Source organism: Meleagris gallopavo, chromosome 9, assembly GCF_905368555.1.
Source record: "Meleagris gallopavo chromosome 9, MGAL_WU_HG_1.1, whole genome shotgun sequence".
In the NCBI taxonomy this organism is placed as follows: domain Eukaryota; kingdom Metazoa; phylum Chordata; class Aves; order Galliformes; family Phasianidae; genus Meleagris; species Meleagris gallopavo.
The window spans coordinates 16,185,618-16,211,630 of NC_139412.1; the positions used below are offsets into that span (position 1 = coordinate 16,185,618).

Sequence of the window (26,013 nt, forward strand, 5' to 3'; positions counted from 1 at the left end):
TTACGTGTGCTGCAAGTCTCTGCTCTTAGCTGATGGTTGCAGGGATGTTGTCAGTGTATTCATGTCACAAAAGCAAAAATCAAACAAAGAAAAAAGATATTGACAAAGAAAATCTCACTTTTTTGGCTGTAAGTCTCCGGCTTATCATGAGCTCTGTATCTGTTGGATGGTTCTGCTCGTAAGCACTCCCAAAGGCAGCCACTGAATGTTGTGCAATAAATCCAGTGTAGGGTTACTGCCCCCACACTGAAAGTTTTGCCCGAGTTTTAGAGGTCCTACAAAAGGTTATAGCAGAGAGAAGCAAGCCCCCTCTATCCTGCAGAGAAATATTCCCATTAAGCCAAATGATAGGGCCACCAATGACAAATGCAGCAAATCTGTATTTGCAGAGAGGTACCCTTGAGAGCAATATCACCTTCTAAAAAACTTGTACCCATAAGATGCATTGTCAGTGGGGTTAAAAGGCTTGCGCATCATAGAATCACAGAATGGCTTCGGTTGGAAGGGACCCCAAGGATCATCGAGTTCCAACACCCCTGCCACAGACAGGCCATCAACCACCAGATCTGGTACTAGCCCAGGTTGCCCAGAGCCCCATCCAGCCTGGTTCTTGTTCAGTTCCTCAGAGCCTAGTCATGCATGGTGGTGTAGCACGGAGCACAGTCAGGTCCATGGAACTCACTGGCTTGATCCTATTTCTTGCTGAATTGGGCTGTTCCTCAAAAGTTCCTCAAAAGAAGCCTGCAGGAGCCCCAGAGCTGGAGGGGCCTCGGGAGCACTGAACCTCCTTGCTTGGAGGTTCTGCCACAGGAGCTCAAACATGGCACACTCAGGTTGTAGGCTAGCAAGGCACTTTGCTTCTCATGCTCTTGGATTCAGCTTTTCAGTATGGTGCTCTGATGGTTAATTGCTTCTGCTGTGGTTTTAGGAAGTTTTATATAACACTTATTCTCTTTACAGCTCTACCTGCAAAGTAATTCAAAAGATTCTCTGTTCAGACCACCTCAGTAAACCTCCTGACTCCATAATACCAATTCAAAGCTATTCCAGGTCAAACCTTTAATCAAAGAGACCTCTTTAAGCTTCTTCTCACCCTTATTAAAGAGATTTACAAAACCGTGAAGGAGGTTGGAGAGTTAATGATGTGCCATTTTAAAAGGCTCCATTAAAATTTGGGTATTTTTATCTTCTAGAAAAAGCATTTGCAGATTGTAACTCCAAGGAGACAATTATAAGAGCATTCTGAGAGTCTTTTCACTTGATCTATAAGGAGGAGAAATGGTACAGCCGAGTACGGGAAAGAAAATACACTGCATAAGCCTTTTTCTTGAATAGGATCCTAACTAGCCATGCTGCAGCTGCAGTGAAGTGTCTCATGCTCCCGTGATTTATTACCGCAAGGGCCACATCATCTGCCAAAGTGTGCTTGTAAGAAATTAAATCGTTTCCAAAGGAAACATTAGAATAAGCCTGATTTTAGATTTGCATTTTTACCCTGATTAGTGTCTGTGGAGTTCCTTTGAAAACTTTTGTATCAAACACAAATACAAAATTATTGCCAAATGCAATTTGAATTCGGGAAGGCTTCAGGAAGGAAGGCCAGTTCCACTCAGAGAGAAAGGAGGAGGCTGTTTACAGCAAAGAGAATGAAGAAGAGTACTGAAAGAGAAAGGAAGTGGCAGTCTTCCAACATGCTGTGCCTTGGACCAAATTGCTTTCTGTCTAACATGATGAGTTGCTCTCAGGCGTGAGTTATTCTGCTAACCTCTGAGCTTGACCTTGGGCACCAGGCTTCACATCAAATGTAAGTAACAAATTAGGGGCTTGATCCTGTACTCCAGCTTCCCTTTTGCTTCAAACCGAGGAGGGGGAATGGTAGCAGAACCTGTGTTAATATCGGCATGGTGGTATTCCTGATGGACTTCCAGACAGAAAACTCCTATAATTAGTGTAACTACTGCTGACACAATTTGGGATCACAGCAGAAGATGAAAAGGCAATATATAACATCTTATAGTTCGAGCAGACTGGTGACCTAAAACAGCAGGTATTCTCTCATGAACATCCAGAAGTTTAATATGACAGGCCAAACAAGCCCCTTTTTCAGTATCAACTTGAATCACATTGAATGAAATCCTAAAATATTTGCAGTATGAAGGATGGACAGTTGTTAGCTTGAAAAGGTGGCTTGATTTTTAGATGTGTCAGGAAGCTGCTGCTGTCAAATTACCAACATCCCAATAACATGGCATCATGTGGCATAATTCCTAACTTTAGTTTTCCAGCATATAGCCCTAAAGCACAACAAGCTGCTGTTAGACACTGGGAACAAAGCAGCTGTGGTACTTAGTGCTACCAAGCAAAGATCTGCCTGGATCTCTCGAGTTTATGTGCTCTTCAGAGGGGATGTACAAAGTCCCAGGGTAACAGTAAGATAAAGGCACATCTGGAGGTACGCGGCTGATCATGTGAATTGAATCAAGTTTTACCTGGATTCTTCCTAGAAAAATCTTAGAGATTCTACAAGGGATTATCCCTGATTTGAATATATTATATTATATTATATTATATATATTATATTATATTATATTATATCATATATCACAATAATGGTTAGAGCCCATAGCTCTTGCTATACAACTTCACTGTCGCCATCCCCTCTCAAGGAGCCTGAGCTACACCCCAATCCATTTGCTTCTGCACCAACCTGCAAAAGGACAAACCACCAGTGCATCGGTCTCCTACCTGCCCCCTTTTTTCACCCCATAGTCAAAACAAGCTCTTCACCTAAACTACAGCACATTTCTTCATCTAGACAGGATCCCGTCATGATGAAGCTCATCAGATTTTAGAGCTACAGAATATAATGATCTGACCACTGAAAATCCTTCCAGGTATATGGCACCCATCCCTTCCTACACATTGCTTCTGCAATCCCATTGCAGCTACCATGTTCCTAAGCCTTTTGCTCATACAGTGAACCCAGATGACGCATGAGAGTGCACTGACCACATTTCTGTTTGATAGATGTTCGAGACATGCTACTGATGGTATACTGTAACTGCTTAGGGTTAATAACTGAAGCTGATTCGGTGCTAAGTATCCTCTAACTTTGTTCCAGTCGGGAAAAATCATGTTCAGCTACAAGATGATGGTATCATTAAAATTCTATTTCAGAGAAATACTGTTAAATGATAATTTTGCTCTTCATATTAGGAGAGGATTAATAATTGAATCCAAAGACTCAGTTATATATATTGGTAGATTTGTTTCCTAATAGGAAGAATGACTTAAACAGAGATCCATTAAATTTTTGAATATTCCCACGCTAGTTTGATTATAAGCTTTTCCATTAAGTAGCAAAGTCTTAATGGCATTAAACCACTTAAACAGCAAAAACAGCACATAATTATCATTTTGAATTCAATCTTTTTAGAGTGCGAATAGATACTGTACATCACTGACAATGCACACTCCCAAACACATTTTTCTGTTCCTTCACAGCCCCTTGTACTGATAATTGTCCCAAACATCCATCATTTGCTCTCACAAAGATTTACTCAGAATAACAGGATAACAAAATTAAGCCTAAATGAAAAAAGGCATAACAAACAGCAACTGTGTTACTCTTACATTAAGACAGATGTATAAAGATGATTGAGAAATGAGGGCATGGCCATGCATAATCCAGTAGGCCAACAAGTGAAACTACGCAGAACGCAGCAATGCCCCTTACCCTGCTACACTCACTGCCTGTCTCTCTTTAGAATAGAATCCTTGAGAGTTGGAAGGGACCTCTGAAGGCCATATAGTCCAACTCCCCTGCTATGAAGAAGGACACCACAACTAAACCAAACTGCCCAGGGCATGATCCAACCACACTTTGAAAGCCTCCAGGGATGGGGCATGTACCACATCTCCAGGCAACCTGTTCCAGAGCCTCACCACCATCACTGTAAAAGACTTTTTCCTTATATCCAACTTAGATCTACCCTTTTTAAGCTTGAAACCATTTTCCCTTCTCCTGTAACAACAGACCCTGCTTAAGAGTCTGTCCCCTTCTTCCCTGTAGCTCCCCTCTAGATACTGACAGGCCGCTCTCAGCTCTCCCCACAGCCTTCCCTTCTCCGTGCTGCACAGCCCAGCTCTCAGCCTGTCCTCGCAGGGAGGTGCTCCATCCCTCAGATCATTTTGGTGGCCCTCCTCTGGATGCGCTCCAGCAGCTCCGTGTCTCTCCTGTGCTGAGCACTCCCCATCTGGACGCAGCGCTCCAGGTGAGGTCTCACAGCACAGAGCAGAAGGGCAGATCCCCTCCTCGCCCTGCACCACCTCCCCACCTCACATACGCCATAACATCTCTTCCAGGAGGATCTGCTCTGTGATCTTCCCAAGCTCACCTGCAGCTCCCCAGGTCTTCCTTTCTCACTTTCTTAAAAATAGGAGTGATATTTCTCTTTCTCCAGTCACCAGGCCTGACAGCCACATCAGCCAGTTCCTTCAGGACCCTGATCTGTGTCATCAGGCCCCACAGACTTGTACACACTGTTTCATGAGGCAGTCTTGAACTTTCTCCTCTCTTACAGCAGGAGGGACTGTTCTCCCAACCCGGCCCAAACCCTGCCACACTGAGCATAAAGCATTTGACCATTTGCCTCTGATTTTGCACATCTCCCTCTCGATGGCACCTTTTGGACTTGTAATGATAGAAACAGGGCTATCTCCTATTGACTGGGGTGTGAGCACTACCTAGATACTGCTAGTGCAGCCATTTGAAGATGAGAACTAAATGGTAATATCATTACCTAATGCTGAAGCTGTGCCAAAGGGCTAACTCCTGAGGCCAGTGCAGAGCCTGGTCTTCAACCTTTCAAGCTCATAAAAGACTTCTGAAACAGTGGAAGCACCTTGGAGATTTCTGCCTTTCTTTCAGTTCTATTACCATCTGCAGGAATTTGTAGTTCTTTACTAGGGAAAACGTTCCAATCTGAAAAAAAAAGAAACCTGCATGTCAGTAAGGACACAGATCAGATCATAAGTTCTTTACTATGAGAGTGGTGAGGTGCTGGAACAGCTGCCCAGAGAGGCTGTGGATGCCCCATCCATCCCTGATGGATGCCAGGTTGGATGGGGCCCTGGGCAGCCTGGTGTGGTATTAAATGTGGAGGTTGGTGGCCCTGCCTATGGCAGGGGGGTTGGAGATTCATGATCCTTGAGGTCCCTTCCAACTCGGGCCATTCTGTGATTCTGTAATCAATTTTGTGGATTCTTGTTTTATGTAATTAATCTTAGAATCCACAGTTGTCATTAAAAAACGAAGTCACTGCTTGCTCTCTAGACTGAGCAATCATTTTCATCATGCATATGAAAACCATATTGCCAGATGGTAAAGAGCAAGCGAAACTCTGCCCTCATGCAATTCAAGACTACACACAGAGGTTTTTCTGTAGGGGAAGTCACAGAATTGAGAAAAAACAGCAATGCAATATATATTTAAATTGAGATTAACACAAACAGATGCCTGTACTTTGGTGGAAGTCTTTTTAGCTGTTCAGGAACAAACCTTTTATTTCAGTATGAGAAATAAGGCTCCTGCCTGCCAAAAATCAGTTTCGTGCACAGTGATGGTGAAACCCAAGCACCGGTGGGGAGGGTACAGGTAGAGAATCCATGAGTACAAATGCTTCTCTAGAACCACAGAATAGTGACTAAGAGTTTTTATTCTTGCTTTTGGCCATAAAACTACATCAAACAAGCAATAACTAACGACTGGGTCTGACACTGCCATCTTGTGAGCTTTCAAAAGTCTCCACAAGGTGGGCTCAGAGATCTTCCACTACACGCTTCTGACGTTTAAGCCACACATTGCCCGGAGGAGCCTTCTTCACTCCAAAGCACACACAGGGTTACGCTCTGGGGGTCTCCTCTGAGCTCTGCCAGCCCCGGAGCAGCTGCTCCTTTTGCTTTCTCTTCTTCATCAAAGACAAAGCTAATATAGAATGAGTCGCTGTAAATCCCAGGCCCTATTAAATCTCTCCCCACCACCATGTTTTCCTGAACAACTGCATCTGCCGAGGACACAAAGTGGGAAAAGGACCGGTGCTTTGAAAGGAAGTGCCTGAGTGCCCTGGGAAAGCAGCGGGTTTCAGACTGCAAGAACTGGAAGGAGCCACAGGAGGCTCATGCAGCTACTATGCCTCCCCCACATTCTGCCTTCAGGCTGTGGGACCTGTGTCTTGGAACCTGTGTCTTGTGAGTGACTCTCAGGCATCTCAATGCCATTTTGCCCCAGTAATCTGAGAACGGCGTTAATCAGTTCAAAGACATCATCTAGGCATTTAGCAGAGCTTTCCTCCCAGTGCTCTGGGATTTAAATTTAGCAGCACCTTGCCTGAAACACACTGTATTTCACACAAACAAAAGGAGAGGAGAAAATCACACCACATATTGACATTAAATCTCCCTTTTCAGCTAAGCAAAATTTTCTTTCAAGATTTTAGGCCATAGCTGATGCTTCTGATAAGCTTTAGGACTAGCTGTTTAAAAGCCCACACATCACAAAACTCCAGAAATAAATATATTTGTGAACTGTGGCAAAATGCTACCAGGTAATCAAACAGATCGTGTATTTCTGCATCAGCTCTTGAGCTTTCAGGGCTATATGTTTCTGTCTGCAGCAGCACTGGGCTGCCCAGCCTACACCTAATGCCCAGCCTGCAGATAATGCCAACATGCAGATAATGCCAACCTGCAAATAATGCCCACCCTGCAGATAATGACATGCTTGCTTGTATCGTCCTTGGCTGAGTCAGTGCAGGCAGACAAGATGTACCTGAGTGACCCTGCATTGCTCAAAGGCAAAACATTCAATGCACCAAGCAACGGGCCTCCATCCTTCTGTATGTGTCTTTACCTATGCTGGAAGAGAAGAAAGGGACAAACGCTTTCATGTCTTTAGCCATTAGATTAGAAAAAGCATAATTTAAAAAACAAACAAACAAACAAACAAAAAGGAAATGAGGTTCACACCAAAGAACAGGAGCCAGAAGCAAATCTTCCATGAACCATATTTTCTTTATCACAACATCAAGCAAACATTAATCCCACGCCAGTTGTTATGAGTTGTAAATATTTTTCTCCCTGCGTGATAGAGAGCAGACTAAGAGGCACACCTCAAGCCAAGAGTACTTCATTTCATATTAGTCAGAGGGTGGTGAAGCGCCGGCACAGGCTGCCTAGAGAATCAGTGGTTGCCCTGTTCTTGGAGGTGTTCACCACCAAGCTGCCTGGTGCCCTGGGCAGCCTGATACAGTGGATGGCATCCAGCCCACTGCAGGGGCCTACATGTACACAGACTTTAAGGTCCCTTCCAACCCAAGTCATTCTATGATCCTCTATGATTTTATGATTATGCTCTAAAATTTCCTTGGTCTTCAGACCTCGGATTAGATTGTAGCTGTGGCTTGATAATAAATACAGTAATATTTGATGGCCTGAAAAGATATTTGAATTCCCTCTCCAAATGCCTCCAGATCCATCTCATGTTATCGTGTGAATTCATAAGAATGAACACACTACAAAAGCAGAAGGTTCTTTTCCAGCTCTGAATAACTACATTTAACACAGACAAGAGGGCACTCGCACCCCATGACACGGTTGCCCCCAGCAGCTGTGCTAGCTCCACCCCTGGAGGTTCCTAAACTTTCACCAGGCAAAATCCCAAGCAAGTCCCAAGTGCCACGGTCTGCTCCCACAGCTGGCTCTGCCTGGAGAAGGAACGTTGGGCTGGAGACCTCTGGGCTACCAAGATGACAGCTGTTTTTACTCTTGCAGACACACAGACTTTGCAATGAGTTTGAGTTTGCAAGGGTGAGCATAGACCCATGAAAACATGGGACAGCAAGCAATGCATACATCTGGCAATTACATTTTGGCTACTGCTGACTTCTGTTCTTCACAACAGAAGCACCTGGAAAGATAGAGCCATGGGGGTGACCGTGATTGCTAGGCTGATTGCCTCTGTGCCAGCATGTTTCTTTCTCATCCGGTATCTCTTGGCGGAGATTTCAAATGCTGTCATTATTCCATGCCTGCAAGACGTGGTGGAAGTTAAGGCATGGATCTGAAAGCCACCCCAGAACTTCTGGGTCGGTAATGCTGTTGGATTGCTTGTAAACATTCTGCTGTGAGGGTTTTTCTTTGTTTGTTTGTTTGTTTGTTTTTGAGTATTCCTGTGTGATCTAAAGCTCAATACAGGGCGGTGGCTACCAAAGCTGGATCAGTGGGAGAGCTTGGACCCGGCCCCTCTATTTGCTTAGCCAGCCACTTCTAGTGCAAGCAGCTCTGTGGTGTGCTCTAACCCCTCACTCAACGCAGTTACCAGAGCCTGAAGCCTAACCAATGGCAGGTTTATTCATCTTCTTTGTGAAGGGGTTTGAGCAAGTTCTTGACCAAGTCTTGCCAGGACTTGAAGTTTAATCGTGTCTGCACGCTCTCGGCGCCACAGAGCACGCGGTACAGCTCAGTGTCTGTGCGACTCGACCTGGCGTCAGCCCTGCACTTGCGGTTGCTAGTGCCTGTAGAGTACAGGTAATGTGTCAATCGTTGGTTTGATTCCGCAGTGAGAATCATTGACAACAATGCGAAGGCGCTCCTTTCGCCAGTAACCATTGATTATACCCAAGATGCAGCGGTACCGCAGTGTCTGCCAGACAGGGTCCTGGCTTCTCAAGTGCCGGCCCCAGCCAGAGGCTGGCACACGTTGCACTCCGCACAGTTGCCTGCAGGCATGCGGATCGAAGCAGAAGGCCAGAGTTCTGTCCTAGCTGGTTTCTGGGTAAGACTGCCTGAACGTATGGTCCAGAGCCGGTTTGGGGGCTGCGTGCCATACTTTTTTCTTACTTCACCTCCAGAGCAGCGCACGTCAGGTCAGTCACATCCTCGCACTTACTGCAGGTTCTAGTAGAGGTCTTCACAGAGCCTTGCCTCTGATGATGGGATTGCCCTTACTACTCCAAATGCAAGGCAGAGTGAGGGCAGTAGCAGATTCTCCTGACCTTTGGGTAGTTTACTGGTGCACACGCGAACCAGGTGGCTTGTTGTGGGGCCTCTGCAGGCCTTCTTGCAGTGTCCTCCAGTCCGATGCATATCCAGTCGGGCACCGGCTGCACTGAGGCATGGGTGCAGACGGGCTTGTCTGAGCAGAGTGTTGCCAGCAGAGGTCTGAGTTCTGGGCTTGGTACGCCAGAACTCGAGTTGTGTCATGGCAATGGTTAGCTGTGGATGGCTGCCCAGTCTTCTGAATCCACCTGACAGATGCTTCATGCGTTGCTTAACTTCGGCATTCAGCTCGGCTCAGCAATGTTTTAAGGGACTGCACTAACCTAGAGCTGCTGGCCAATGCCGACTGCCTAGCGAGCTGTAAGGCTAGGCTGTCGGCCTATTATGAGCGCCTGTTGCTGCGATCCTCTTCTCCGATGGGTCTCACGCAGATGCGGCCCGTACGGCTGCGCACCTCCACGGATTGGGGGCCATGCCCAGTCTTGTGACCAGGCTTGGCAGTGTCGTAGGACTGCCCCTGGAGTCTCCGCAGTAGTCTGCTGACATTCTTGCATCTTAGGGCAGGCCAGCTTGCAGCATACGTCTGACTTGATACTCGGCAGTTGCCATACTTCGGCTCTCACTTTGCTCAAAGGTGCGCGGGAAATGGGATGGACAGGGGCCCTGCGCTGCCACGGCCCGGCTGCTGTTCACTTGGGGCGTTCATTGTCATGCAACACGAGCGGGATTGTTGCAGGAGAGCGCCTAGAGCCTTGGGTCGCTCGGTGTAGCTGGCACCAGTTGCGGCTTGCTTGTCTAGGTCGTGCTGTGACTCAGGTGTAAGTCACGTCCTGGCATATGGTGACGGGCATGGCTTGAGTCCCGTACGTCACAGGTCTGAGTCCGTGTTATTTGGACACATGCGGCGCAGTGTTCGAGTTGTCTAATAGCCAGGTGGAGAGTTCCTCTGTTGTTTGCTCCTGTTCGACTAAGTCTTGAGAGCAAAGGCTTAGTGAACGTTTCTAGATGAATCATGGTGGCGCGGCCAACTGTGGTGGGTTTTTCTTGTTCGCATTAGGCTGTTGTAGCCGCAACACGCGATGTGGAGTCCGGTCAGCAGGCCTGGACTTGGCTGTAGCTGGCTGCCGAGAGTGGCTGAAGCCTGCTTCGGATGTGAGTGATGTGCTGAGATAGAGAACCCTGTAGATGCATTGATTTAGGACTGCTAATTTACAAATGGTTGGTCTTTCCACGTGGTGAGGCTAAAGGTTTAAGATGACTGGGTGTTAAGGGCAGAGTCGGGGCTGTCCAGGCATCGGTTTGTGCAGTTGATCAAGTGGTCAGTGAGATTGCGGGTGCGCTCGGCTCACAGCTGCCGGAGATCTCGTGATGCTGCGCCAGCTCACATCAGTTCTTGTCTTGATGAACTGGTAGGATCTTCTGGTAGGCTAACAGCCAGGTCAGGAGCCATTTTGTTTGGAGTTGCCCACTGAGGGGGCCTGGCTTTACCAGGATTCTACTGGGACCATCGCTCTGAGCTAGATACAACTTGGGTGCCGGATTGTACTTACTGGGTTCTCTCGGTGTGTGAGCCGTTTTCTGACGGAGCTGGGTATTCTGATGCAGGGCTGTGGCGATCAGGACTAAGGGTGGTCGCTGGTGTGATTCGTGTCAGAAGCAACTATAAAGGCATGTCTGCCGAGGGCGTGTAGGGATCGTTTCTGCGCTCGGACAGACCGTAAGTCTTGTTGGCACTCTCAAGTCCACGCAGATCCGTTGACTTGTTGGTAGTGCCGGATTAAAGGACTTCCTAGTTAGTAACCAGATGTGGAGGGTTTTGCGATGGGATTATGCGCGCTAGAGAAGGAATGTTTGTTTCCTGGAGTAGCAAGGAGTCTCTGTGAGTGATGGTACAAGGGAAGGTGACAATGGGTTCGGCGGTTCGATGGCTGGCGCATGGGTTATGCAGCCGGGTCTGGGAGCGCTGGGTGACTAATACTGGGGTCTGAACGAGTCCTGATGATTGGCACCTGATGCTTTGAGGAGTGGGTGGTTGGCTAGCGTCGAGAGGGTGTTTACGCAAGCCTGTGTATGCAGTTCCATGGGGCTAGGACAGACCCACAGGGCTTGGACAGCTTAGGTGATACGTCCGGAGTACTCGAGGGTCTGGCGCAGCTTTGCGGAGGCCTTTTTTTGGACGGATGAACTTGCGTTTTGGCCAGGAGGTAGCCTCCAGTCTAAGGGCTAGGGTGGGAGCGGTCTGGGCGGGGGGTCGACCTTCATGAGGTGCAGAGCATCGGTGGTAGGCAGCCCGCGGGCGATGGCTGACGTGGGCCACGACAGCTGATTTTAGCGTGGTTTGTCCGGCTGAGGCAAAAGGCCGTCGATTGGAGACGTCGAGTGGGGTCCGGCTAAGATCGCATGGGTCCAGCTCTATGGGCCTATGTATCAGGAGGATGCAAAACGGCGTAGAGCTCTACTGCAGATAGGTGGGGAAGCCTATGTGAGGGGAGAGTGAACGCATCGGAGGAGCTGGGAGCGTGGTAAACGGTCGTGCGGGTCAGCTTGGTGTCATCGGCAATGGGAGAGACTGGACACGAAGGTCTGCCCTGTGAGCAGGGCAGGCCGGACTGCAACACGGGCAGGAGGGTGTGGTAGGAGGCTGAGCAAGGGGGGGCGCACTTTGCCAGCGTTCGTTGGTTACTAGAGGAGTGACCGCTTCGGTGAAGTTAGTAACTCGGGCCCCGCTGATCCGGTAGAGCGCAGAGGCGCCTGGGGCGTCCGTTGCCAGAGTTTGGGTGAAGCCACGATGCCGGCGCTGCACGCGACGGCGACGCGTAATAGGGCGGCTGCGGCGTCGCCCGAGGGTCTCGGCCGTAGAGGGGCCGGACTGGCCGCTGCGGGGGTTGACCGGCTTCGCTGCAGGACAATTCAGATATGCCAAGGATGGAGGTACACTCACTGCGTATTCAGCGGTGTTGCGTGGCACCAGGGCTGTTCGGGGCTCGGAAGGCTTTGCAGCATGCCTGTGGCATCTCCTCGCAGCAAGTATTTGCATGCGTGGCCTGCCTCAACAGTACGGACCGAACAGGGCTCGCCAGCGCGTTGCACCGTAAGCAGATGCTTCTTTTGTGGGCCATAGGCTTGGCTTTTGAGGAACGACTGCCGGCGGCTCACGCATGAGGGCAGCCAGAGCATCAGGCAGGCTGGGGTGCAGGCACGAGTGCAAGCAGGACAGGCAGGGTGTGGGCAGGATGCGGCGGAGCCGTGGGCGGCAGCCAGGTGCTAGCCGGCGCCAGGCACGAACGCGGCATGCCAAGGGCTTGGCTGGACTCTCAGGAGGCACACAGCCTAGCGGTGCCCCAGGCTAGCCTACGCGCGCTGCGGCCGCAGCTTCGGTGCCGACTAGCGGCAAGGCCAGTCTCGCGAGTGGGGTCCGCGCCGAAGGATGGCAGATGACAGGGGGACTGCCAGAGAGGAGGCCACTGTCACGACCATGGGCGCGAGCGGCTGCAGGGAGAGAGCGCAGAAGCCGAACAGAAGGGGCTTACATGCTGACCGGATGCACTGCGGAGAGCCCGCCCGCTGCAGCAAGCGGCGGCGGGGCAGCGAGGAAGGTGAGCTGACGGCCACCAGCGAGGCTTAGCCCGGAACTTGGCACTGGCCGGCAGTGCCAGCAGCAGAGTCAGGGAACATACGTCCAGCTCCGGAGAGACAGGAGGCACCGCCTGTCACCCGAGGGAACACCGCACGCTAACCAGAGCTTGCGGGGGCTTCCTGGCACTGGCTTCGCACGACAGTGCCTGCGCTGAGGGGCGCGGACGGGCACGCCCTGTCGCAGGTAGAGGTAGGGCCCGGGGCACGGGCTGCGCTAGGCAGCTCGCGCCAGCAGCAGAGCCAGGCTTGGAGTCGTGAGCGGCAGGACGAGCAAGCATTATTGCATGGGCGTGTAGGGACGGGACGGAGACAGCCAGTGGAGCTGGGGCGTGCGCTTTCCTCTGCCTGTGGGAGAGGCTGCGCGCCCAAGCACTGACTACAGGCCTGGAGAGCCACTTGTGGAGTGCTCTGTCTGCATCAGATTGGCATAGCTGGTCCGGAGGATAATGTTCCGCAGCCTTCACAACTGAGGGGTCCACGGGCCGTGGGCTGAGGCACAGGCAGGAATTCTTGGCAGAGTGCGTACTGTTGGGCCATTGAGAACACGAACTGTGATAGTCATTTTTACGCCTGGTTAACTGTCTGAAGAATAGCGGCTCAAATCCTGAGAAGCATGGATTGACCTCCAGGCCATGATGTCATGCTAGCATGGCAGCGAGTTCATGCTTTGGGGTGGCCTCAGCATTGCCCGGTAGCAATGAATACGCCTCAAGCAGGCACAGCAAGCCACTACTGTATCGACACTTCGCTCACACCAACTTCGCTTGGCACTTGATGAGCTTCTGCGCATGTCGCAAGGCAACCTACACGCGAGGCAGACTCCACAGTCGTGAACAGCACTATTGCCACTTTGTGCGCTGCCCAGGAAAGTGCTCGTACAACAGGATCACTCGCAGGACCTCAGCTCAGCTCCAGCGCTAACGACCAGGTGGCTGGCCCAGTTCGAGAGGCAGTGTAGCCCTGATGCTCCATCGTGACAGGAGCGTGCCTCAGAGCTGCACAATGCCGTCCGATGGTAGACGAGAGTTGCAGGGAGTGCTACGAGCAGCAAGTTTCCCGTTTGGAAGGGACACCTATCGCAACGCTCGCAAGTCCCTTTTCACAAGTGACTGATCGCACAGCGAAGCAGACATTGCACGGAGTGAGCACTCCCGAGACCATCAGACAGGAGCGTGACACAGAGCCTGACGAGCAAGCAGCCCCACATGAGAAGGCTCAGAAGGACCGAGCCTTGAGTGGCCTGAAAGTGAGCCGCGCGAAAGCAAATTGTGCACTTCAAAATGCGAAGGAGCTTTGGGTCTTCCAAACAGGAGCTGAGGGCTGGCAGGTACTGGGAGGCCGATACAGGGTCAGCAGATTGGGCAGCTGCGACCCATGACAGCTCCCACAGAGCAACACAGCAGAGCACAAGAATGGGTGCAGCATATCCCCAATTCCCCACAGTCGAGTGCAAGCGTCCCCCAAGACAGTGCGATCCTACAAGCCAGCCCAGACATAGCGCTGTCGTGCAGCCGCTGCGAGGCGGCTCAAGCAAGCAGGAGCTCTTGCAACAGCAGTACAGTGCTAGATGACACCAGGCCATCTCATGAACCAGTCAGAGGGCAGAGGGGCAGCCCCCCAGAGGACGGCTTAAGTGCAGTGGCAGGTGCCCCTGACGCGCATCTCAGCTGCCAAACAAGCCACTCGTGAAGGTAGCAGTCTCCAGCGCCCCGCAAGGCAAACGCCGATCCCCAAGCTCAGCATCGGCCCGAGTTCCTTCGGCAGAGGCAAGAGCACAACGCGGAGGAGAAACAGAGCATGACGCAGCCGCCTGGCCGAGCTTTCGCAGGCCCCCGGTTCGATCTGCACAGAGTCTTGGGGCCAGCAGCGCACCCCTGAAGGTGCGCCATCTCTGCACGTCACTTACCTGACTAACCCTCCAGACGTGCCATCGAGCACGTGCTACCGATAGCGCAAGTCAGACCGAGCTTGCTCCACGGTCGAGGATGGGAGCCACAAGAAGCTGTGAGTCTGGTCACCAGCTGCCAAACAAGGTTCCATGCGGTACAGACAACGGGTGCAGGCTTCACTCATGGTGAACAGCAAAGTGAGCAAGCATTAATGAGCAACTGACCAGATGGTTAGAGAAGCTCACACATGAGAGACTTGAACTTCCCAATTACCACAATCCTGAGAAAACACAGAGCTCTACCAAGAGCAACTTAAACGTGCAATGCACGGCAGCAGCTGGACCGGTAATACAGGACGCAATCAGCAGATGCCCAGAGGCACTGCAAAGGTCCAAATTGTGGACCAGCCACGAGGCTCTGACTGAGCGTCGGCAACAGGCCACCCCAAGCCGATCGCGCCATAGCCGCTGTGAATCAGGCGGCACCAGACTCGATCGATACAGCGGGTCGGTGATACTGACACAGAGCGATCAGGGGCTCACACCAGCCTGGGAATCACTGCGCCAGGCCAAGCTACAGCAGTCGTTGGCGTCACAGGCAGCAGTAAGGAGGCTGACACGGCCAATAGGTCTGCACTGATGGCACATGCGGAAGCTCCTCATGCCAGATCGCACTGGAGACGAGGAAAGCGCCTGAAGCACAGGCTACAGAGGTAGCGGCATAGTCATTGGCACGAGTAGAACTGGCGCAATAGTAGCTCAGAGCGTGATGCAGACGATGCAGCCCAGGCTGTGTCACTAACCTGGCTGTTCTGCACGGAGCGTTTCGAGAGACCGGCCAGCCGGTGCCACACGCCGGTGGCGAGAGCAGGTGCTGGAGCTCAGAAACTCAACATGGTGATGACTCAAACCTGAGCCCACTCGAGCCTGCCAAGGGTGTCCCAGCTGCACAGTGTCGCGAGTCATGGCCACTGGAGGCGCTAGCAGCTCACCCCATGACTGCAGGTCCGTGCACAGCCAGATGGCAAAGGCGAGCAGAAGGCCATGCCTAGCTGTGACGCACAGCCGCAGCCCTCGCAGCTGAAACCCAGAGGATGATGGACAGCGGCTGCCTGGCAGCTCATGGCAAGCCGAAGCAACAGTCTCCAGGCCAAACGACAGGAGTTGCGCGCAGCTCCCATTTGCATGCCAGGAGCCTATAAGGCTAGGAGCTGCAACCATAGTCAGAGAAAGGTCACTGTCGTTAAACTGTCATATGTCCGGATTTCACGCGTTCCTTCGAGGGCATCTGGCCTCTCATAAATGCCAGCAGTAGGAGGCCAGCGATCCAGGAACTAGCTAGACCGCCAGGAGTGAGAGTAGGTCACAGAACCCCGACAAAGACAGGCCTCTGGCAAGCTCGGGGCTAGGGTGACAGCCCCGCGCAGCAGAACTAGAGTACTGAGCAGCAGGAACGGCAACGCAGCAGTGCGGCCCACCTTGCACGCGGCACCGTGAACGCAGGACGACTGTGGAGAGCAGGTGCAGAGCAGCCACACTGCCACAACAAGGGACACAGGCAGGAGCATGCCCGAGGCCACCTTGCAACAAGTGCCGCTCCAAGCCAGCACTATGACAGGAGCCATGAATCGTGGCCAGCACAGCACAAGCCCCCCAGCGAAGACAGGACTGCGTCAAGGGGCCATCGAAGCATGATCCGGAGCCCCCAGGCTCGCGCACGCCACGTCTGACCGCAGAGCAGGCGAGCGTCTCGCTGAGCACGCAGCAATCAGCGACAGGTGCAAACGCTGAGCAGCCGTTCTGCAGACGAAGACAGCTGCCCCACTTCCCCCCCCCCTGGCCCCGAACCCACAGAATCCGCCTGCAGCGAGCAGTGATGCTAAGGGCCAGAGAGTCCTGGCCGTCCCCAGTCCGCGCACGTGCAGCCCACAGGGCGCCTGAATCAGCATCGGTGGCAGGCGTGCAAGGGCGCTCGAAGTGGGAGATCAAGCACAGGCACCTGGACACGCCAATCTAGGGCTTGCACGACAGGTGGCACGAACCCCACGGGAGTCAGCAGGGAATGCTGGCAGTGGCGCCATGCAGATGATCGCCATGGCAGCAGTCGATGGCTGCTCAGACCAGCCTGCATTCCGGAACGCCGCTGTCCCCCATCTGAGAGCAGGTGCGCTGCACTGGCCACTCAGAGCTCTGGGCCAGCCAATGCCCAACCCATCTAACATACAGAGGACAAGACGAGGAATCACGGCCAGAGGCACCAGGAATCACGACTCTGCCTTGCAGGCCTGAGACCAGACATGCCGCACACATGCACTGCCCCTCTGACACACCGCAGCGGCCCGCAGCGACCAATCTCAGCACACCTGCTCAGCGGCAGAGGAAGGGAAAAGGCCTTTGTGCCTGAAGCCCCCGGCCAACAAGAATCTCTCCCGGCTGCTGGCGGGAGTCGCGGTGAGCGCCGGCCACGGCGCAATCTGCTCAGGAGGGCGCTTGGGCGTCTGTTCAAGGTTTGCTGCTGCTGCTGCATCACAAGACAGGAAGAGTAGCGGTGTTGGGCCACCAGTATGAGACGACTTCTCAGAGCTGGTCGCTGGCCCTCAAGGAACTGTGCAGCACCCTGAGCCATCATCACAAGACATAGCAGGACAGCACACAGTATCACGGTGATGTGCCAGAAGAGACAGTGGTCGCTTCACTGGGCAAGAGTCCCATTCAGGAAGGGAAATATCCCATCCCTAAGGATTCCTGGTATACAGATGGGTCCAGCGAAGGCAACCCGAGCCAGTGAAAAGCAGTGGCATACCATCTCTCCACTGAAACATTTGGGTTTGAAGATGGGGCCACCCAGAAATGGACTACTCATGCCTGACCAGAGATGTGTGGCTAGACATACGGAATGCGGTTAAACACAGGACCATACATGTCCACCACGCACCTGGTCGCCAATCTCTACATGTGTGCTGGACAAAACACCATGTGGGCAGCTGCTAAAGCTGATATCGCCCAGGCATGCCGAGACTGCGACACTGGCTCCAAGATGAGACCAAAACCATTGCTAGAGACAACAGCCCATCTTGCTAGAGGACACAGTCCTCGCCACCGATGGCAGGTCGATTTCATCGGGCCCCTCCCTCCGTCTGAGGGGCTGGGATATGCCCTCATCTGCGTCAGGTCCCTTCCAACCCAAGCCATTCTGTAATCCCATGTGACTCTACAACTGTGCTTTAAAACTTCTCTGGTTTTCAGATCTTCGGTCAGATTGTAGTTCAGGCTTGATAATAAATTCACCAACACTTAATAGTCCAGAAAGACGTTTGAATTCTCTCGCCAACTCCTTATCTCACAAATTCATAAGAACTGGGCCTAAGAATTCATAAGAACATAAAAAGCAGACAGCTCTTTTCCAGCTCTGAATAAGGGATCCAAATTGCCTAACTACATTTAACACAGACAAGAGGGCACTCGCACCCCATGACACGGTTGCCCCCAGCAGCTGTGCTAGCTCCACCCCTGGAGGTTCCTAAACTTTCACCAGGCAAAATCCCAAGCAAGTCCCAAGTGCCACGGTCTGCTCCCACAGCTGGCTCTGCCTGGAGAAGGAACGTTGGGCTGGAGACCTCTGGGCTACCAAGATGACAGCTGTTTTTACTCTTGCAGACACACAGACTTTGCAATGAGTTTGAGTTTGCAAGGGTGAGCATAGACCCATGAAAACATGGGACAGCAAGCAATGCATACATCTGGCAATTACATTTTGGCTACTGCTGACTTCTGTTCTTCACAACAGAAGCACCTGGAAAGATAGAGCCATGGGGGTGACCGTGATTGCTAGGCTGATTGCCTCTGTGCCAGCATGTTTCTTTCTCATCCGGTATCTCTTGGCAGAGATTTCAAATGCTGTCATTATTCCATGCCTGCAAGACGTGGTGGAAGTTAAGGCATGGATCTGAAAGCCACCCCAGAACTTCTGGGTCGGTAATGCTGTTGGATTGCTTGTAAACATTCTGCTGTGAGGGTTTTTCTTTGTTTGTTTGTTTGTTTGTTTTTGAGTATTCCTGTGTGATCTAAAGCTCAATACAGGGCGGTGGCTACCAAAGCTGGATCAGTGGGAGAGCTTGGACCCGGCCCCTCTATTTGCTTAGCCAGCCACTTCTAGTGCAAGCAGCTCTGTGGTGTGCTCTAACCCCTCACTCAACGCAGTTACCAGAGCCTGAAGCCTAACCAATGGCAGGTTTATTCATCTTCTTTGTGAAGGGGTTTGAGCAAGTTCTTGACCAAGTCTTGCCAGGACTTGAAGTTTAATCCCACCCACACCCTGCTACTCAAACTGCTCAAGAGGTTTTCTTCAACGGCATTTATTGCACCAAAAGGTGGCTGTCCTGACACATTCTCTGGGGAGGATTCCCCTTAGACATCCCCCTTCAGCCAGCTGTTGCTGGCCACCTGCTCCACGCTGGGCCGGGAGCATGGTAAGAACTGCAGCAGCTGGACAATGAGGGCCTGGCAGGGCTCTGGCAGCACGGACACCCCCCTCAGGTGCAGGACCCCATCCTTCTGATGCTGGATCATGTTGCAGAGGCAGCCGTGGAAGGGCAAGCAGCCAGTCACCATGGCAAAAAGGACCACCCCCAGGCTCCAGACGTCCAACTTCTTGGCATCATGGGCGTAATGCAGCCACATCTCTGGGGCCACGTAGGCTTCTGTTCCGCAGAAGGTGGTGCTCAGTTCTGGGTAGCTGCTCATTTCCTTGCTGAAGCTAAAGTCAGCAATCTTGGCCCGGCGGCCATCAGCGCTGAGCAGTATGTTCTCACACTTGAGGTCACGATGCACGATGTTGCGGTCGTGGAGGTAGTGCACGGCTCCCACAATCTGCACAAAGATGTCCCGGGCGTCGGGGATGCAGGGCAGCTTGCCCAGCTGCTGCAGCCGCTGCTGCAGGTTGATGGCTGCCGCCTCCATCACAATGTAGACCGTACTGTTGGTCAGCTCAAAGATCTCAAAGATGAGCACGATGTTGGGATGATCGAGCTCATGCAGGATGGAGAGCTCCCGGGGCAGAAACTTCTGCACGAATTCTGGGGAGGCCCTTCGCTTGTCCACCCTCTTGATAGCTAGGGGGACCGTGTAGTTGGTGGAGGTGGCCGCCCTCACCATGGAGAACGTACCCTCTCCTAAGGTCTCACCCAGCGTGAAGCCCAGCTTGTGGAGTAGCTTCTTGTCTGCATCAGAGTTTGGCATTTTAGCTGGTCCGGATGGGATAAAAGTGTGTCCGCAGTCAGCCTTCACAAACCTGCAGTGGTTCCACGGGTGCCTGTGGGGCTGAGGGTCCACCCAGGCATCGTGATGAAGTGTGGCAGTGTCTCACTGTGACTGTGATGTCAACGTGATCCGACGGGTCTGCACTGTTCTTGGGTGTCCCAGCTTGTCATGGACACACACTGGGAGAACTTCCAGCTCTGAATATTTTCATTTTTTTTACCTGTTTCTGCTCTTGAGTTGTCAGAACAAGGATTGTCTGATGATAAGAGTTTAGATGTGAGTGTTCTGGAGCAAATAATCAAATAATCACTTTGGAGACCCACAGCTATTTTCTGCAGGATATTGATTGTATTAAAATCAGAACTACACAAAATGGCACCAGAGGGTGATTTGTACCACCACTAATTACAAGCCACTTTGGCCTGATGTCAGTATTTAGTTTTTGATGATGACAGTGCAGGAAATGGTTTTTCAAGGTGGGCTTTCAGCTTGGTGTGGTGTGGATGGGGAGCCTGGCCTTTCAGGAGAAACAGCGTTGGGAACTTCTTTGAGTTACATTCCCCTGGTTTTAAGCAAAAATGATAAAAATGATAACTGCGAGGCGTTCTCTTGTTGCAAGCTGGAGTTCACCAGGAGTGGATTCAGAAGAAAGGAGCAGGAGGCAGAGAGCAGGAGGGGAGAGGAGGCGCGGGCAGTGCCTGAGGGCTGTGCAGTCGGGCAACAGCAGTGACTTGCTTGAAAGTGGCCCCTCTGCTCAGCTTCTGCTCACAAAACACACCAAAGCCTTGGTGAGGCTGCATTTGTAGTACTTTACTGTGCTTCCACCCAGCAGTTTAAGAAGATGTCCTTTGCCTGCTTTTGGCACAAATGCTCTGCTGCTAATGGCAGAGGGCATTTCCAGGTCTGTAGGGGAGCTAAACTACACGCCGATGGTTGCCAGGAACTCCACTATTTATGGTTGTGTATTTCCTCGGTGGGAAGACAGCAGCTAATCTGTGGGTGCCCAGCCTTTTGGCTTGGCCGGGCTGCTCCCAGGGAAGAGGGGCTGCCTCGGTTTCCCACAAACCAAGGTGTCACTCGGGCTTGATGGCCATCTCAGCAGTTCTCAGGGAGCTCTCAAGGTGCTGCTCAGAGATTTTAGATCAAATTTTATTCCTGCTGTGCTTCATCCTTGAGAGCAGCTGCTCACACATGCACATGTACTGCCACGCAGCGATGGCGTGAGTAAGGAGCGACTGCGGAGCAGGGGATGTTTTTCTCTGGAAGAAGAGACCTGATCAAGTTTTTGAGTAGAACACCTGATTGCAACTCCATACGCTCTGTTCACAGGTATTGTATTTCTGTCGACTGGGCACTGAGAACCAGAGACAGGCTGTAGATACCACCTTCCAGGGTGAACACAGAAAGGGAGGGCGGACACTATGATGATTAGAGGGCTGAAGCACCTCTCCTATGAAGAAAGGTTGAGGGAACTGGGCTTGTTTAGCTTGGAGAAGGATCCAGGGAGACCTCATTGTGGCCTTCCAGTACTTGAAGGGAGTGTGCAAACAGGAGGGAGAATGGCTGTTTACGGGGCTGGATAGTGACAGGACAAGGAATGGTTTTAAACTGACACGGGGAGGTTTAGGTTAGATGTTAGGAGGAAGTTTTTCACACAGAGGGTGGTGAGGCACTGGAACAGGTTCCCCAAGGAGGTTGTGCATGCCCCAAACCTGGAGGCATTCAAGGCCAGGCTGAATGTGGCTCTGGGCAGCCGGGTCTGGTGGTTGGCGACGCTGCACATAGCAGGGGGTTGGAACTAGATGATCATCGTGGTCCTTTTCAACCCAGGCCATTCTATGATTCTTTAGCAAGAGATGGCTTGAGAAGGTGAATGCTAGTCCAAACGGGGGCAGATCCCAGGACAGTGGGAACCGGCAGCTCCAAAACAGGAATGGAGTGCCACTGGAGGCTCACTGCTGGACGAGGGCAGCACCCTGGGGATACAGGACATGCTTTAGGTGGAAAGACTTCACCAGCACGGGCGGCCCTGAGAGCGCTGTGTGCAGTCTCGGGTGCCCAGCACATGAGAGTGTCAGAGGTACGGGAGAGCCCACAGAGGACCACCGGACTGAGTAAGGAGAGGCATGGCAGAAGAACACAGCGGACCCTGCTGACCCGTGCCTTCCTGTGGGCATGTGAGCGGCTCTCCCTAGGGCAGCTGCTAGCACATGGGCCTCTGTGGGCCCACAGCCACAGCCAGGGCTTTGTGATGGTGGGCAACACCACGCCCAAAGGCCATTGTGACCTGGACGGTTAACTACAGCAACGACATCCCTGGCAGGGCCAGAGCCCTGGGGTGCTCACTCCGAGGAGAGCAGCTCTGTCAGGAGGCAGCAGCTCTTCTGGGTGCCTTTCTCTGGTCTCCGGACGAGGACATGGAGATGCCAAAGGAAGAGGAGCCTAAGGCTCACTCTCAGCCCAACAAAGGGCTGCCGAGCGTACAGGAGCAAGATGAGGTGAGGCTCAGGGAGTGAGGGAGAGACCAGCAGCATGACAAGATGGTGTGGAGAGCAGCAGGAGGAGGGATGTGGTGTTGGGGAGAGCCAACCAGCTGGCCCTGAGCACCTTACAGCCTGAGCACTTACAGCTTCCTGACACCTGGGAGCATCTCCACACAGAGCCAACGATGCCTGGGAAAGCCAAGGCCCACATGGCCCTGGAAGCTTGGAGACGAGGGGCAGAGAGCAGCTTGGCCACGCTCAGCTTTGCCATCCATGGCCAGGAGCTGCCTGGCCACACGTTGGGCCCAGGTCCGGTGGCACAGTGGGTGCTGTCAGGGCCAGTATGGGTGCCTCAATCCCTCTCCTTCTCTTCCTCACAGGTGATTCACGGGCCACCTCACACGATGACAGCGGGCAGCCAGAGCCCAGAATCCACCCTCCAAGAGGACAGGCTGCCGCCGCTGCCATCTCCGCGTGGCAGCCACCAGGCACAGGTAGGGAGCCCCAGGGAGACCAGGTGGAGCGGCTGTCTCAGCCCTGCCAGCCGCTGACAAGCAGGCAGCTGACAAACAGGCAGGACATGCTAGAGGAGACAGCGCGGCCGTCTCCATGTCAGTCTAAGCCAGGAGAGAGAGGAGCTGCCCTCTTGCCAGTCAGCTCTGTGGAGCAGGATGGCAGCGGCCCACGCAGCTGCGCCACAAGAACAGGTTGCAGGAGCATTTGCAGCAGGGCCATGGAAGGCAACACACGGAAGTGCCCAAAGTAACTCGGCCTTTCTCCTTGCCTTCTCTTGCAGGTAAATGATGTGGAACACAATGAGATGCTGTCCCACGGAAGCGTCTTGCAGGGAGACACGGCCAGCGTGCCCACCTTGCCACCTCTGCCAGAGCAGGCAGTGGCCCAGGCAGCCGCACCACAGCACGTGCCTGCAGCTGACACACCAACATCTGCCAGCGGCATCCGCGAGCTGCCTGATCTGCCAGCAGCAGCCTCTGCCTCCAGCGGCAGAGGAAGGGAAAAGGCCTTTGTGCCTGAAGCCCCGGGCCATCAGGAGCTTTGCACAACTGCTCTGGACGGCCTTGGCAAACAGGACGAAGCAGCAGGATTGGGCAAACAGAAAAGTGCTCCACCAAGCCCAGCCGTCAGTGGTGCAGCAGTGGAGAACACTGTGCAGTCCCCCCTGCCACAGGTCCAGACAGAAACTGTGTCTGATGCAGTCAGACAGCAGGACCTGACACAAGCTCAGCAAGCAGCGGGAGCAGCAGAAGCAGACGAGGCCCAGGAGGCCACAGAAGGAGTGCGCGTCACTCCTCCATCAGGGCCTGATCCCGAAGAGCTTGCAGCAGCAATCACTGCCCACAGAGAAGCTGTGCCCGCTTTCGCAGGCAGGGGCTACGCGGCAGGGCACCAGGAAGGGTCTTGGGCCGATCGGCACTCAGCAGTCCTGAAGCCGTGCATCCAGTGCCAAGTGATGGGCGCTAGGCTGTGGCTGCACCATGAGTCTCGAAGGTCATGTCGAAAGATCCTGGCACAGAACACAAAGCTTCTGACAGACATGGCTAAAAGTTGTGCGGCCTGTACCGGGCAAAGCCTGGACGACTACTGGGAAATAACTAAGCAGATGAAGAAGACAAGGAAGCAGAAAGCAGGGCAGAAACGCCCGTGTGTTCCACAGCATGAGCCACGGGACACGGCAGAGGAGGATGAGCTGGGAGAAGGTGATGACGAAGAGCCAATAATCCAAAGCCACTGGGTCAACCCCAGGACCGCAGCCTTCCGCCGGGACCCGCAGGCTTCTCCTCAACAAACGCCCGGCTCTTCCAGCATCACCGACACAGAGGTTTCGGGAGAGTCAGATGGCCAGGCACAGAGCACAGCTCTTCTTGCGTCAAGGCAGGAAGATGCCAAGGCTGGAGCTGAGACGCATGATGGCCATGGGATGCCAGCATCCACGCCAACAGTGGAAGAAGAGAATGCTCCAGCTTCATCTCTCCTGAGCGAACAGAGCACAGCTGCGAGGGATGAGAGCCAGAGGCCTTGTCTGCACGACCCAACAGCCTGTGCCATTTCTCTGCCGGACACAGCCCAGGCCATGGTGAGTCCAGCCGTCGGGAAGTGCTGGAGGAGACAGGTGGGCCGACCCCCTGTCAGACTGAGCCGCACCGAGCGTGGTCAGCTGTCGGGGCACGGTGGGGGCTGCTGCAGGGAGCCCCCAGGCTCAGCAGGTGCCACGTGAGGAGCTGCCCTCTTCCCAGCCGGCTCTGTGAAGCAGGGTGGCAGCGGCCCATGCAGCTGCGCCACAAGGACAGGTTGCAGGAGCATTTGCAGCAGGGCCACGGAGGGCAACACAGGGAAATGTCCCAACTAACTTCTTTCTTCTTGCCTTCTCTTGCAGACAGTGAACAAGCTGGAAGACAACGAGACACTGCCCGGCAATGGGGTCCCGCAGGAAGACACGGCCAGCATGCCCACCTTGCCACCTCTGCCAGAGCAGGCAGTGGCCCAGGCAGCCGCACCACAGCACGTGCCCGCAGCTGACACACCAACATCTGCCAGCGGCACCCGCGAGCTGCCTGATCTGCCAGCAGCAGCCTCTGCCTCCAGCGGCAGAGGAAGGGAAAAGGCCTTTGTGCCTGAAGCCCCCGGCCAACAAGAATCTCTCCCGGCTGCTGGCGGGAGTCGCGGTGAGCGCCGGCCACGGCGCAATCTGCTCAGGAGGGCGCTTGGGCGTCTGTTCAAGGTTTGCTGCTGCTGCTGCATCACAAGACAGGAAGAGTAGCGGTGTTGGGCCACCAGTATCAGGCGACTTCTCAGAGCTGGTCGCTGGCCCTCAAGGAACTGTGCAGCACCCTGAGCCGTCATCACAAGACATAGCAGGACAGCACACAGTATCACGGTGATGTGCCAGAAGAGACATTGGTCGCTTCACTGGGCAAGAGTCCCATTCAGGAAGGGAAATATCCCATTCCTAAAGATTCCTGGTATACAGATGGGTCCAGCGAGGGCAACCCGAGCCAGTGAAAAGCAGTGGCATACCATCTCTCCACTGAAACAGTCTGGTTTGAAGATGGGGGCACCCAGAAATGGACTACTCATGCCTGACCAGAGATGTGTGGCTAGACATATGGAATGCGGTTAAACACAGGACCATACATGTCCACCACGCTCCTGGTCGCCAATCTCTACATGTGTGCTGGACAAAACACCATGTGGGCAGCTGCTAAAGCTGATATCGCCCAGGCATGCCGAGACTGCGACACTGGCTCCAAGATGAGACCAAGACCATTGCCTGAGACAACAGCCCATCTTGCTAGAGGACACAGTCCTCGCCACCGATGGCAGGTCGATTTCATCGGGCCCCTCCCTCCGTCTGAGGGGCTGAGATATGCCCTCATCTGCGTCAGGTCCCTTCCAACCCAAGCCATTCTGTAATCCCATGTGACTCTACAACTGTGCTTTAAAACTTCTCTGGTTTTCAGATCTTCGGTCAGATTGTAGCTCAGGCTTGATAATAAATTCACCAACACTTAATAGTCCAGAAGGACGTTTGAATTCTCTCGCCAACTCCTTATCTCACAAATTCATAAGAACTGGGCCTAAGAATTCATAAGAACATAAAAAGCAGACGGCTCTTTTCCAGCTCTGAATAAGGGATCCAAATTGCCTAACTACATTTAACACAGACAAGAG

General features: G+C 53.0%; 2 protein-coding genes across 2 annotated transcripts; one reads left to right on the forward strand and one right to left on the reverse strand.

Annotated features, from left to right (window-relative positions):
• Nucleotides 1–18,413: 18,413 nt before the first annotated feature.
• Nucleotides 18,414–20,000, reverse strand: LOC146543790 (testis-specific serine/threonine-protein kinase 6-like). The gene has a single exon (XM_085230583.1). The coding sequence runs from the start codon at nucleotides 19,817–19,819 to the stop codon at nucleotides 18,989–18,991; it is 831 nt and encodes a 276-aa protein (XP_085086709.1). The 5' UTR covers nucleotides 19,820–20,000; the 3' UTR covers nucleotides 18,414–18,988.
• Nucleotides 20,001–22,232: 2,232 nt separating this feature from the next.
• Nucleotides 22,233–25,102, forward strand: LOC146543791 (uncharacterized). Its single transcript, XM_085230599.1, has 4 exons — nucleotides 22,233–22,338; nucleotides 22,704–22,817; nucleotides 23,120–24,422; nucleotides 24,723–25,102. The coding sequence occupies exons 1-4, from the start codon at nucleotides 22,258–22,260 to the stop codon at nucleotides 25,100–25,102; spliced, it is 1,878 nt and encodes a 625-aa protein (XP_085086725.1). The 5' UTR covers nucleotides 22,233–22,257.
• The last annotated feature ends 911 nt before the right edge of the window (nucleotides 25,103–26,013 follow it).

Excerpts from the sequence above, each read along its gene's own strand:
- LOC146543790 (XM_085230583.1), bottom strand. The coding sequence starts at position 19,819 with ATGCCAAACTCTGATGCAGACAAGAAGCTACTCCACAAGCTGGGCTTC.
- LOC146543791 (XM_085230599.1), top strand. The coding sequence starts at position 22,258 with ATGGAGATGCCAAAGGAAGAGGAGCCTAAGGCTCACTCTCAGCCCAAC. Across the intron at positions 22,818-23,119 it reads GTGGCAGCCACCAGGCACAG|GTAAATGATGTGGAACACAA; the intron begins GTAGGGAGCCCC and ends CTTCTCTTGCAG. Across the intron at positions 24,423-24,722 it reads CACAGCCCAGGCCATGGTGA|TGAACAAGCTGGAAGACAAC; the intron begins GTCCAGCCGTCG and ends TCTTGCAGACAG.